Below are 13,491 nucleotides of genomic sequence, written 5' to 3'. Positions count from 1 at the left end.
CCTGTTAAGCTGACTTATAAAAATACATGCCTCTATTAAAGATTATATTAAAAACTTCTATTAAAAACAACAACAAAAAATTGTTTAGCCTGTCTTAGGTATTAAACATTAGAAAGAAACAAAAAAGATATAAATAAGGGAGTCTATATTTAAAATGCTTAATATTGTGATGCATAAATTGTGCGTGTGCACGTGCATGTGTTTGTGTGTAAATGTGTGTGCATGCGTGTGCATGTGTGAGCATGTGTGTGTGTGTGTGTGTGTGATATTTTTCATGAGTAAAAGGTCTGTTGCAATTTAAATTCGAAAAGGGTTTTTTTTTTTTAATAACTGAAGTGAACTAAAAATTCCCATTATAGGTGTGGCTATTGGCTATTTCTTTGTATAGCCAGCAGAGGGCAGTGTGGTGCGTGTCTCATAATATTTATCTGCTTTTCTGAATGTGAAAGACGCAGCAACCGCAAGATCCTTTCTGTTAACAAAACCTGTGTATCAAACTCAAGATAGCCAACAACCATACATTACATGGGGCAGCTGATTAAACAACTCTGCATTATTTTATTTCATTCCCAAAACACGCTCGGGTAGTCTATGGATGAAGGGCTCACACTGCAGAGCTTATAGGTAATATCTCAGAAGATATTCATAAAAATCTCTCACACTGACATTCTCCATCTCTGTTCCTCAACTCCTTAAAATATGACTTAATATTATATAATAACAACAACACCACCATCGCCAACATCAACTACAATAATAATAATAATAATAATAATAATAATAATAATAATAATAATAATAATAATAATAACAAAGAAGTAAGACAAGGTGACTGGGTTGAATTTAATATAATGTATCATCTCAGGATCTATAAGTGCTTTACAGTAGAGCTGTGCAACCTACTAAACTGTGTAGCACACACCTGGGTGTTTATGGCAGCCATTTTGTTCCAGAACTGTAAACACATTAGAGCAGAGGTGTTGAGATATTATCAAGCCATGGTGATGAAAAAAGATGGCCACATTGAGGGTGTGAATTTCACCAAGACACCAGGGATCCCCAATTTTTGTGACACATGCAAGGGTACAGTATCTCAGCTCAGTTTGTAGTCAAGTCCTTAAGCTTTCAGCAAAAAAAGCATATCCTATAACACAGTGTTCCCATCACAGTTTGTTTTGTACTGAGATTTTGTTTTTCATTCTATTTCATGGGAAAGACTGCCCTCTACTGGTCCACTGACACTCGGAGCTCAAATTACACTCAATGAACAGATTAATGTAGCCCAGCTTTGCTTATGGTAGTATGGGGCATTGTCCAAATGTATATTATATATTACAGATGGTTATACAAACAGCAGAACAAAATAAGCCATAAACTGTGTTTTTCTTCTTTTTGTAAATCTCTCATATATATATATATATAAAATATTGTTTTTTACATAGTTGAACAGTCATACTTATGAATGAACCAGTCTATTTATTTAATTGTAACTATGCAAACCTATATACCGAGTTTCTACCCATTTAAATTCCATATTTGTGACAGACATGATTCAACTGTATCCTGTTTGGTAGCCTCAGTTGAAATAAGCGAATGTGCTCTGAGCTGAAACGGAAGAGAGGCAGGCAGACAAGGTTTAAGACAATGTTTATGAATGCACATATGAATATAAAGGTAAGCAAATGGTCAAACGTTTAGTGGTAGTAAACAGTGTTCAGATGAAATAGTGTTCAGATTAAGTATTTCTAAAATGAGTCTTTTCTGTGTCTTGAAAAGGGGAAGAATGAGAACACACCACAATAGAGATACCTCTTCAAACTTGTTTAGCTGAAGCTGGGCAGGCCATTTCTCAAGCAAAATTTGTATTGTTGATAGTTCAACAATAGAATATAATCAATAAAATTGTGACATCCCCAAAGACAAAACTAGTCCTTATTATTAGGACATACTTTTGACCAATGGTGCATAAATATTCATCAATTATATAGTTATACATTATTAGAATACAAACATTTTCTAAAACTTTGTTCCACACAATCCTTTTATATATAATCTAGATAATGTAATCATCTGTTCCTTGTTTGGGATTGTATCCCATAAAATAACTCTGAAAACTCACAGTTCTGGAAGTATTGCTCCTGTGGATCCATCTCTCTCTCTCTCTCTCTCTCTTGCTCTCTCTCTCTCTCTCTCTCTCTCTCTGTCTCTCTTGCTCTCACTCTCTCTCTCTCGCTGAGCTTTTCTTCTCATAGTCAAAAAGGCACGCATGCACACACACGCACGCACACACACACACACACATACAAGCACACACACACAAGCACACACAAACACTCTTTCTTGGAGGAAATGTGTTTTTTCTATTTTGTGGAGATTCATATTTGTCTTAAAACTCCAAAACAAACTCCAAACTATGACATTAATAAGAAAACTGCTACTATGCTTCATCATAATAAAAGTAATGCTACTGTTATAAAAAATAAAAAAAACTCAGTTACGATAAAAATTGTCTCACCAAATTTGTAAGTTAGAAAACAACACATTTTCAACTAAACAAGACCATTTCCATCAAAACAATAATAATAAGAAGAAAAAGAAGAAGAAGAAGAGTATCAACAGCACTCTCAGCAATCTCACAAACATACACACACATGCTTTTCACTCATTCATGACATCATTAGCTTTTGTGTCACTGTGCAAGAAATCAGTTTACCTTACCAGAAAATGTGAAAAAAAATAAAATAAAATCCATGGGTTCAAAATCAACACTGAAAACACTGAAACTCAATAACTATTAAACAATAACTATTAGAATAATAATAACAACAACAACAATAACAACAACAACAACACGATTCAGCGTGGAGAGATTGTATTGCCTTAAAGCACATCAAACTAATAAATGAATATAATTAAAAGTGGGTATAATTTCCAGAGATAAAATTATTGATAGACCAAATATTACAGTACCATTGTAGCCAATATAGTCTCATCAGTACAAATGATTTACATTGTAAATATAACTGTTGTTGTTATTATCATTCTTGCGATTAACACTCATTTTCACTACAGCCCAAGAGAGAAAGGAGGGCTGACCTGTCCCTCCTCATTTCTTTTCTTCCCCTTATTCCAATGCTCTTTCTCACCATTCCATCTATCATTAATGTTAACTACTTCTGTCTTCCCTTCTGCTGTATCCCTCCTCCCAACCTCTAAACTGGTGTTGTCTTTCTGTTCAGAGTATTGGTGTTGGAGCTTTCCTCTTTCCCTAGTCTATCGAGAGTATTCATCCCTCTCTCTCTCTCAGCTGCGGAGGAAGGGGGTTGTGAAGAGGGGGCGGATGTGGATGAGGAATTGGGGAGGAGGGCATTGGAATTAGAGGAATTCTGAGCCAGTGAGGGGTTGTTGGATTTGGACAGAGAGGGCAAGGTGCCAGTCATCAGCACCCCTCCACCCTCCTTCGGGAAACAATTATGCAGCTGGTAAAGAGTGGCCCGGTCCACTGTCCCGTACATGGGCGGCCCCCCCATGGTCCCCAACCCTCCTAGTTTGGGATCCCGCGAAAGGGTATACAGGGATATATCCCCCCCCAGTGCGGAGTGAGAGTGAGGATTGGGCAGCGTGGAGACGGAGTAGGGCCCCACGGTGGCCTGGGACAGCAGGGCCGAGGGGGTGAGGCCGAAGCCCTTGCCCCCGCCGCCCGTGGGGGAGTGGTCCCGGGAGCGGGAGGGGTCGGTGGAGCGGGAGCTGGAGCGCGAGCGCTGGCGGAAGCGGTAGCTGGGCAGCCGCAGCACGGCGTTGGTGGTGCTCTTGAAGAGGTCGGTGCGCGAGCGGCAGCGCAGCTCCTTGTTCTTCTCGATGTAGATGTTGACGGCCAGCACGCCCACCATCTCCGCCAGGATGAAGGACAGCCCGCCGAAGTAGAAGGACCAGCCGTAGGAGTAGTGCCACTTCTTGTCCTCGTCCTTCTTCGGGGAGATGTCGCCGAGCGCCGCGGAGATGTACACGATCACGCCGATGATGTTGCTGAGGCCTAGAGAAGAAGGGCAATGCCAGGGGCGATGGAGATAAGGAGGGGGAAGGGGAAGGCAGAGGTGAGGGGAAGGGGAAGGCAGCACTACCATCCTGTGGCCTTCTCCTTCCAGGCAGCTAATGCTAAGTGGCATTGTGCTTGGTCAGCATTTTTATACGGCATCTCCTAGCAGGACAAAGTTGCTGCTGGAAGGGGTGTCTGTATACAAGTAGGAGGCACTCTTACCTCTCAGCCAAATTGGAAGAAAAAACCAACAATTCCTTGTGACGCTGTACTGCAATAATGATTTCATGGCTCTCACTGAAAGGCTAGGATGTTAACCCCGGAGAACAGGCTCTACTGATCTGGCCACATAATTAGCTCTGCCACAGGTGACAAGCTACACGATGCCTCGCCTTCCCTGTCTGAGATGCTGTCCCAGGTCATCGCTGTTTACTACAACCAAGCTCTCGGGTGACCTTTCTGATTAGATGACAGTCACTACATAAATTACCTGCATTGAAAGAGAGGCATAGAGGCACACACCCAGGTGTGAGGGAGGTTACCTGCTGCCACAAAAAGAATGCCCGCTCCCAGAACAATGTTCCCCTTGCTCTTGTAGAACCGGCTAGCAGCAATACACACTCCACCCATTAGGAGGAGTATGGCACTAAGGATGGGGAAGAAACTAGAGGCCCGCACTACACCTGCAAAAAAAGACAAACAAGAGAAATTAAATCATGTGAGACTGAATCCAGTGAAATTTTTTGTCATATCTAACACCCCGTCCGAGGCACCCCCCACCCCTAGCTGAGTACTCATCATCCCCCATCGGCTAATCCAATTGGGCCTTTGTTGAATTGCTCCATCTCTTACGCAGGACATACTCCGCTCCATCGTGGTCATAGTCAGCATCTTCTGGGAAATGATTGATCTGTGAACACACTCCTCTTTTCAACCCTGAAAAAGAGAAAGAGAGAGGAAGGTAAAGGTTCATCAGTAGATAGTGAGAGAGAGAGACAAAGAGTGAGAGAGGGATATGGATTGACCATGAGAGGGCAATCTGGATCTGCAGGAGCAATACTGCCAGAACTGGGCCCTGCTAGTAGATTTTTAAAAGATTATGCAAAAGACTATAGATTGGGCAAAGATGATGATTACTCGTGGAAACACTACCCTAGGACATGCATTAAATTACCTTCGGCCTGAAAATAGCACACTTGGTCAAGATTATCTTACAATGTAAATCAGCGCATTTGAGAGTATTTGGTCTGATAGTCAGGTATTCAAAGAAAATGTCCACAGAGGCAGAATTTATAAATTGAGCATATACAGTGCCCTCCAAAAATGTGATAACAGTAGAGTGAAATCTGTTATTTTCTTTATGTTCTTTTTTCTGTTTTGGGCAAACAATCAATGCAAAAGGAAACAATTGTACACCTGCCAGTCATCCATTAACTTAATTTTGCACAGCCGAAAATGGGGGACTCAACACAAAAACAATTGTACCTGTAAAATGGTAAACCATATACACATGTAAATACCATGACATTTCAAATGCCTTAACCCTTTAAGGTGCTCTACCGTCTCATCTAGGCCTATGTGTTCAGAGTTAAATCAGGAAATTGGCCTGAGCATAAAGTTAGATGTGGGGCCCACAGACTTAACATACTCATTTTTGGGGGCTCAGATTAAAATGCTTGGGAACCACTGCGTTAAAGAGTAAGATCACAAATATGTGATTTGACTGTTCTTAACTGAACATTCTAATGTTGATGTAACAATCGCTACTGGCAACTGAAAGCAATGTGGTTCTGAAAAAAAAACATACAAAAACCCTACTCTTGAAAGGGTTTAGTATATAACAAAAATAATTGATTTCACTCTAAATTTTACCATTGCCATACTTGTGGAGGGCATTGTATTACCATCCTGCATATTGCTCTTAATGGTGATAAAATATGAAGGCCACTCAGGATGAAATACACTATGTGGGAAAAAACATTTTCCTGAAGAATTTTATGAAAACATATTCTCAGTTCACAGTAATATAGTAATATCACAATAATGCGTACTGGATTGAATTAGGAAGATATACAATTCTCACTCCAGTTTCCAGTATCCAGTTTATTAGTCTTAAGTTACATCCATGGGACTCTTTATAATACAGTGCTCTACACACAAAGAGCTCAGTCCAGACAGGTGTCACATCAGCCAGCTGGTCCTAAACCTCTCCACATTAACATACACCAATACAAACCTCACAGCTCCTAATCAGAGTCAAATAAATGGTTAAATCATTCTCGAATAAATAAGCTAAATGACCAAAGAAACTGGATTACAAGGGGACACTCCCCATAGCAGATGTGCACTGGAGAACCTCTTCTTCGCCAGAAATAGAAAGCAGAGACTGATCCTCTCCAGGCGTGTACACAGTGACCACACCCATTGAACTAAAAAAAATACCAACACAGATAGTCTTACTTGCCAAGATTAGGCTGAGACAGATATGCACAGCCCCCTATATTGTGAAAATATTCCCTAATTATGAAAACGTCTTTTAATATTTTTTCACAAAATTCTAAATGATTTCATTTTCAAGACGAGCAAAGAAAACCACAAAATCTGTAAGGGGAAGGCCTGTTACCACCAGAGGGACAGTGAGTAACCATTCAGCGCCCAGCACTAAATTATTATTACATTTAGATGGACTGTTATATCAATAACTTAAATTAATTATGGATAGCTTGGTCTAGAATAATAATAATAATAATAATAATAATAATCCTCATCATCATTATAACATTAAACTACCTTGTCATTAACTTGTCCATACTGGCTATATATATTTTTGTTTAGTTGTTTTTCTATATCTAAAAATGTATTTCATGCCAATAAATGGTATTGATTTGAACTGGGCGAGAGCGATCCATATAATACATAATATGGTCCATAAAAAAACACTGTCCATACATCGACTGACACAATTTGATTAAACATCAACATGTTATCAGCCAGACGCTACATATTCAGACAGTTTAATCATGTACTGATCTGTTTTACAGATGTAAGCATTTTCATCATTTAAAAAAATCATAAAATTACCCCCAAACATGATTAGATATATGGTAATTTTAGGCTTTTTTAAATGCAGTGAAATCTTGCTGAATCTCACAACCCTCTTGAACACACAAATGACACGTACAGTACAGACACTAAGACAAGCAGGCAGATTAATAGCTACCCACTCAAGTCTTGTGGATATACTGCAGACAGACAGATGGAAAATGATGACAGCATGGTTGGTGTTGATTGGATGAATGTGGGAAATGAAGTCATGAGGGACAGATGAACGGGGGAGGGATGGACAGATGTCTGCTCAGAGCTGTCCATGGCAGTGTCTGGAAAAAAGAAACGGGGTGGGTCAAGTCAGCCCCTGGATATTCTGCATGTTCCAAGTGCACCATTTTGGCTCTGAATCAAAGCCACTGGCACTTTGATTCAGCTCTGTTTGTTTGAGCCAAAATGATGTGTTTCATTCAATGAATTTACCAATACATACCCAAAGGAATTCTGTCAGAATGAATACTCTCCCCAATTCAGAACACACGAAAGCGGTGGAAAAGCCCTGTAGTCAACTGCATTAAATATCCAATTCATTTTAAGCCAAGTGCAACCAATAATGTTTTGTCTCTATACCTATCACTCAACAACTCAAAAAATAAAAACAGCTCAAGATAACATAAACCAAAATAAACAAAATCTTTACCATTTCCTTCACACAATTGCTACAAAGCACCACACTTGGACAGCCATCTTGTCTAAATCCTCCACGGGGCCCATGACCTCTAAACTTAGCCAAACGAGACTGAGCCTCTTAATTGGAACTGAATCACTATTATGTCAAATATATCTTACTTTTTCCAATGAATCTCATGACAAATCATTGTCTACCTTTGCAGGCTTACTGTAATGTTTGCAAATGTCATCCCACTGCAACCCGGGGCGGCCATCTTGGCTCAAACTTTCTACGACGAGGCGAAGTGGTGTCTGACCTTCCAGGCAGCAGATCCTCCAGAGGCCGGAGTGGGTGAGGGCACCGGGGTCCTTGCGGTCCTTGTTGTGCGGGTCGTCGTGGGTGTGGTTGGCCGTGCTGTTGCAGATGAAGGCGCGGGCGTACAGCCAGTAGTCCGTCCCGATGGCCACCGTCATCAGGCCGAAGGATGCGAACGCGCCCACGGTGGCCAGGAGAATTTGGATCCCCTTCTCACACCACACCATGGCTGAGCCACGGGAGGGAGGGAGGAATGGAGAGAGGGGACATGTCAGTGTGCGGATTAAGGTGGAGTCAGTAGGAACATCAAAGACAAAGATAGACGATAGCATGCATGATGGAGTGGATGTTGAAACAGAACGTGTAAATTAATAGCGTAGTGCATTAATTCTGCTAATTTTTTAAGCTTCCATTAAGAACAGACAGCTGGAAACGCATAGTTAATATTAGCCTAACGTAAAATGACATGGGACAAAATAAGGTTGATTGTTTACTTAAAGCAAACAGTACTAGGAAAAGCAGGTAATTATATGTGACAGTGATGGACATTATACATTATAATATATCACTGAAGTCTCAATGGACCACATTGACAGGAAATATTTAACACAACATATTTGTACAGAGTATATAACAGGCGGAAGGACACATTTGTAACCTGCAATAGTATATAATGAACAACAGGTGGCACTATGCTACATTATACAATGTCCAGCATTAATTTAAAAAGGTTCAAATTCAAAATGGGTAAAATTAGCTCTTGTGACAGTCAAATGTGCTCTGCAGCACTGATTTAACACTGTATGCAACTCGTTTTGTATGCTGATCAAATTAAATTTAGTTGCATAATATGCAACGAGAAAAAAAAAGGTAAACCGCTTTGCAGAATTACCAGTGGGTTGATTTCGCTCCATCCCCTCAGTTCTGCGTGTAGCTGTTTCCTCGCCGGTGATAAGTGTGCGTCTGCCTCTGTCCAAGAAGCATCCATTGACTGTTTCCCCTCTCCCTCTTTCTCCTCAGCTCCTGCTCTCTTCCTATACTTCTGTCACTCTCATAAGTGCGGGCACACACACATTCACAAATGCACACACAAACACACACATGCGCCCACACACTATCACTCACTCAGGCACTGGACCCCCTTTAATTTCTACTGATTTTTAAAAGAAATATCTGTCTTCATGTATTTGGTGTTTTCATAGCAGGAGTCAATGTTATTTTCCTAAAACGAAACAGGGAAGAGAAATAAATGAGACAAAGACATGGCCGTGCTGAAAGAGACAAAGAGGGAGCAGCGACATATTATTTTACACACAAGTATGTGATCAGTTTCTGTCAATGTAGAGAAAAAACACAAAGTTCCTATGGCCTCAGGAAATGGATGTCGATATAAAGGAATACAGAGAGTGAGAAAAAGAACGGGGACTTCTATTTTGTTACCATGGCAACATTGAATTCCAAAGTCTAGATCAGAATACAGAGTGATGAAGAGAGAGAGTGAGAGAGAGAGAGAGAGAGAGAGAGAGGGATGGGAGGGGAAATTTTTCTTATATTTAATAGAATTAATTGAATATGAAATGCTGGACAATGTATGACAGGGGGTCTGAACATTATCCATTCAAGTTAAAAATACATCAACCGAAATGCCCTTGAACATGACTTTAAACATGTCCAAATCACCTTTGAAACTGTTGGGTTATTTTCCAATGAGCAGGCGATTTTACCTTTCATGTGTCTTATGCAGGGTTTGAATTATAGGGGGGAATAGGGGGGTCTGACCCCCCTAATTAAGACTTGGACCCCCCCAAAAGGGGTAAAAACAACAGGTTGGGGGTGTTGAAACATTTATATATCTTTCTTACCTGTAATCATAAATATTACAATATATTTCCCATCAGTGGCGTCACTAGACACCAACCCTAGCGACGCCACTGATGGGAAATATATTGTAATATTTACGATTACAGGTAAGAAGGATACATAAATGTTTCGACACCCCCGACCTGTTGTTTTTACCTCTTTTGGGGGGGTCCAAGTCTTAATTAGGGGGGTCAGACCCCCCCAATCCCCCCCCCCCCCCGTAATTCGAATCCTGGTCTTATGTAGCAGCAGGGTGGCTAAACTATGATTCAATAGTTTTGTATTAAATTTACATTTTTTTCTGCAGTAATCCAACAGAGTTCAAGATTAATAAAACAGCACAAGGCTACTGTGTTAATATTTTATAATGCAATATGGTGCCCTGATCAAACTAGTTTACTGTGTTCATTTTCTGTAGCCCAAAAGAAAACAGTTATACTTGAGAGAAAGGACTTAATTGTGTCATCTATTTTGTAACTAATTACATGGATAACACGTATTTCATGGAATTGTATAAAATATAAATATACAAGTTATATTTAAATATATGAATATATACAGTCTTAATTTATTTCTGCACAGAATAGTTTTAGTGTGGCTGTACGATCTGTTGAAGCTAAGAAAAACCATAAAAACCCATGTGCACTCATAAATGAAAGCAAATCAGGGAATAAATAACAAATGATGATACTTAAAAATGATGGGCATAGTGATGTGTTAGAGCTGAATTATATATTGGGTACTCATAAGAACACAGTCTTGTGTGTGTGTGTGTGTGTGTGTGTGTGTGTGTGTGTGTGTGGTGTGCATGTTCATGTGTGTGTATGTGTGATGTGTGTGTGTGTGTGTGTGTGTGTGTGTGTGTGTGTGTGGTGTATGTATGTGTGATGTTTGTGTGTGGTGTGTGTGTGTATGTGGTGTGCGTGTGTGTGATGTGTGTGTGTGTGTGTGTGTGTGTGTGTGTGTGTGTGAATATCTAAAGGAGATTCAGTTCCTATTTTCTAAAACCTTCCAAAATATGTAACACAAAGAAATGCTAAAGTCTTCCAGATGCAAACGTGTGAAAATCACATTGAAACCTGCAATCGAGACGCATTTGCTTAATTTTTCATGAATTAACTCTGTTAATTGCATGGAGCCATGTACTGCCGATGCACCACAAGAAAGTTGCTGTAGCTTGAATCCCAAATGATCTGTTATATACTGTATCTGATCATGCCAGTATAGCCTTACACTTGTATTTACATTTCCATTTGCATCTGATGCTCAATGGTATTTTTACATGCATAACTGTAGGATAACAGAGACCCTGCTGAATGTTCTTGTTCCACTAAATTCTCAGTTGGAAAGAGTTTGATTTCGGTCAGTGCTCCAATGGCGGGTTGAGGTAATGTAGTCTGCAAGAAATTCTACACTTTGTGAAAGTGCTGACAATATGGGTCACAGATCAAGAGCACATGGCATTGTAATGCATCATACTTTTCAACAATGTGACACCCTAGAAAGCACATTAAAACCACATTCAAGTGGTAATTTCTTCAGTACTGCATGGCCACTTTACACAAAATATGCTTATCAAGGTGTCTGAAATATTAAAACATTTTGGTTTTCATATTTAGAGAGGGTGTGTGTGCTGATACACCACTATATTTCCAGGGGTGGCAATGGTGAAACACCAGTGAAATCATATTATGACACTGCTAGGCTATATCACACAAGAGTACAGCAACATGTTACAGTATACAGTAGTAACAGGAACCTCACAGTAGACATCATACTGTATCAGAGAGGGACGTTATTCTAAATGGTCAAATTTTCATTGTATTGCTGTGATGCTGCAGAAAGAGTATTGCATCACAGTTTCTTAACAGAAGCATCATGCGTCTATTGTGGTTTTGAATAATTTTTTTCCTTGTGGTTTACCTGGAAGGCCTGTGTTTTAGAAGTGTACAGTACAGTAAACTCAGAGATGGTAGCGGACGATGGGGAAGGTGGCGAAGTAAAAGTGTTTTTTGTGGCGGCACATGCTGTTACAGTTCAATGTGCCTTAAGATTCTTGAGGTGTCGTATCGATCATATCGCGCAAATGTAAGACCTGTGAACTGTGGAGTTGAAACTCCAAATTCGTAGGCAAAGCCTGCATGTTGAACATGCCTTATGCACAACTTTCAGCAAAATACCTCACGTACTGTATACGACACTGCACGGCTGAAAATGGACGCCCTGTTACGCTATAGTACGTGTAGTTTTAACACATCACTTCTAAAACCAGGAGATATTCTAAAGACATTAAATTTTATTATGGTTATCTCAATAAGCCGTGTATTGAAGTGTACAATGAGCGCAGCAATTATTTTCGCACCGCAGACACATGTGAATGTGCCTGTATTAGGCTACATATCAACAGACATGCATATCTGATGATTATCTACTTAGAATCTAAATGTCTCGGTCAATGACTCGGTCAATAATTCTCTACTTCACTGTGTTCGCGTACGTCGGCTATCTTAAATTTGGCGTTGTTTGGGTGCTGTGGAAATCACATTGAATGCATATTTTTATTATGGCGATATATTAACAGTAAACCGGTGTCCCTTAACACGTCCGTACCATCAACTCAGTACAATATCTAACCTTGATCAAAGCAAACCAGTAGAGAATATGTATCTTACCTCCACCGTTTATATTTCTGTTGCCTTTTTGGAGACCGTCAGACTTCGGAGAAGGAGATGGAAATGAGATGGAGAGAAAAGAGAGGGGGTGGAAGAGGACGAGAATATGGGGGAATACACCGAAATTGTCGAAAAATAAATGACGTATGATGTAAACGGTATTGTTTATCAGTTACATAAACGTTATTGTTAAATGTGGTGGGTTAGTCTTATAAATACTAAACATTCATATGCACGCGTATAAACACTAACTGTACATATTGCCTGCACTCTGCGTGTGTGTGCGCGCGCGCGTATGCGTGTGTGTTTGTTTTTCAATTATTATTCTGTTGTCTTGGTCAAAATGTGCCCACTTCTCTTGGCTTGCACTCTCACCCTGTCTGACTGTCCGTTCTTCTACCCCTTACACAGAGACCGCGAGGTAAGCAACTCGTTACGTCCGACCTCCCAAAGGATGCGGGAGGATTGCAACAGACATATAACATTTCCGCAGATCACTATATCTTTATTATGGGTCCTACCCAAATCTCTTCGGATACTAACCACTCTTTCAGCTTTTTGCCCCCTCACTCCAGTTGCAGGTGTGCGCGCGCCCATATATAGCCAATACGTGACTCTTTCTGAGTACCTTATTGCTATATTGTTGTTCTTGTCGATGTTATTTTGACCAATTCAGTGAAATAGAGCAGTTAAATGGATTCTTCTTATAGATGCTGAGGGCGCCACTCCACTCTCCCTCTCTCCAAAGAAATGCGCTGCCAGAGTTAACACTGTGATAACCGAGCTCTACAGAGAGAAAAGGGGGAGAGGTTGGGGCTTTGGGGCATAACAGAGAGAGCGGGGAGGGTGAGGGGCTCGCCCGGTCGCAGCAGAGGACAGTGGTTCTGGACGCA

At 40.4% G+C, this 13,491-nt stretch overlaps 1 protein-coding gene across 7 annotated transcripts; it reads right to left on the bottom strand.

The window, feature by feature from the left end:
• Window positions 1-829: 829 nt before the first annotated feature.
• On the bottom strand, window positions 830-13,383 carry cacng8b (calcium channel, voltage-dependent, gamma subunit 8b). Of its 7 annotated transcripts, none has more exons than XM_035407747.1 (7): window positions 12,974-13,383; window positions 12,599-12,641; window positions 8,959-9,288; window positions 8,068-8,295; window positions 4,889-4,972; window positions 4,579-4,719; window positions 830-4,033 (listed from the first exon to the last, which is right to left on the bottom strand). In XM_035407747.1, the coding sequence occupies exons 3-7, from the start codon at window positions 8,978-8,980 to the stop codon at window positions 3,213-3,215; spliced, it is 1,296 nt and encodes a 431-aa protein (XP_035263638.1). In that variant the 5' UTR covers window positions 8,981-9,288; window positions 12,599-12,641; window positions 12,974-13,383; the 3' UTR covers window positions 830-3,212. The 7 variants fall into 7 exon arrangements, with proteins under 7 accessions (XP_035263638.1, XP_035263718.1, XP_035263891.1 ...); XM_035407827.1 differs by having other exon boundaries at window positions 13,142-13,383; XM_035408000.1 differs by having other exon boundaries at window positions 13,227-13,373.
• Between the last annotated feature and the right edge of the window lie 108 nt (window positions 13,384-13,491).

Source organism: Anguilla anguilla, chromosome 1, assembly GCF_013347855.1.
Source record: "Anguilla anguilla isolate fAngAng1 chromosome 1, fAngAng1.pri, whole genome shotgun sequence".
Classification (NCBI taxonomy): Eukaryota; Metazoa; Chordata; class Actinopteri; order Anguilliformes; family Anguillidae; genus Anguilla; species Anguilla anguilla.
This window is presented reverse-complemented; position numbering and strand designations above follow the sequence as displayed.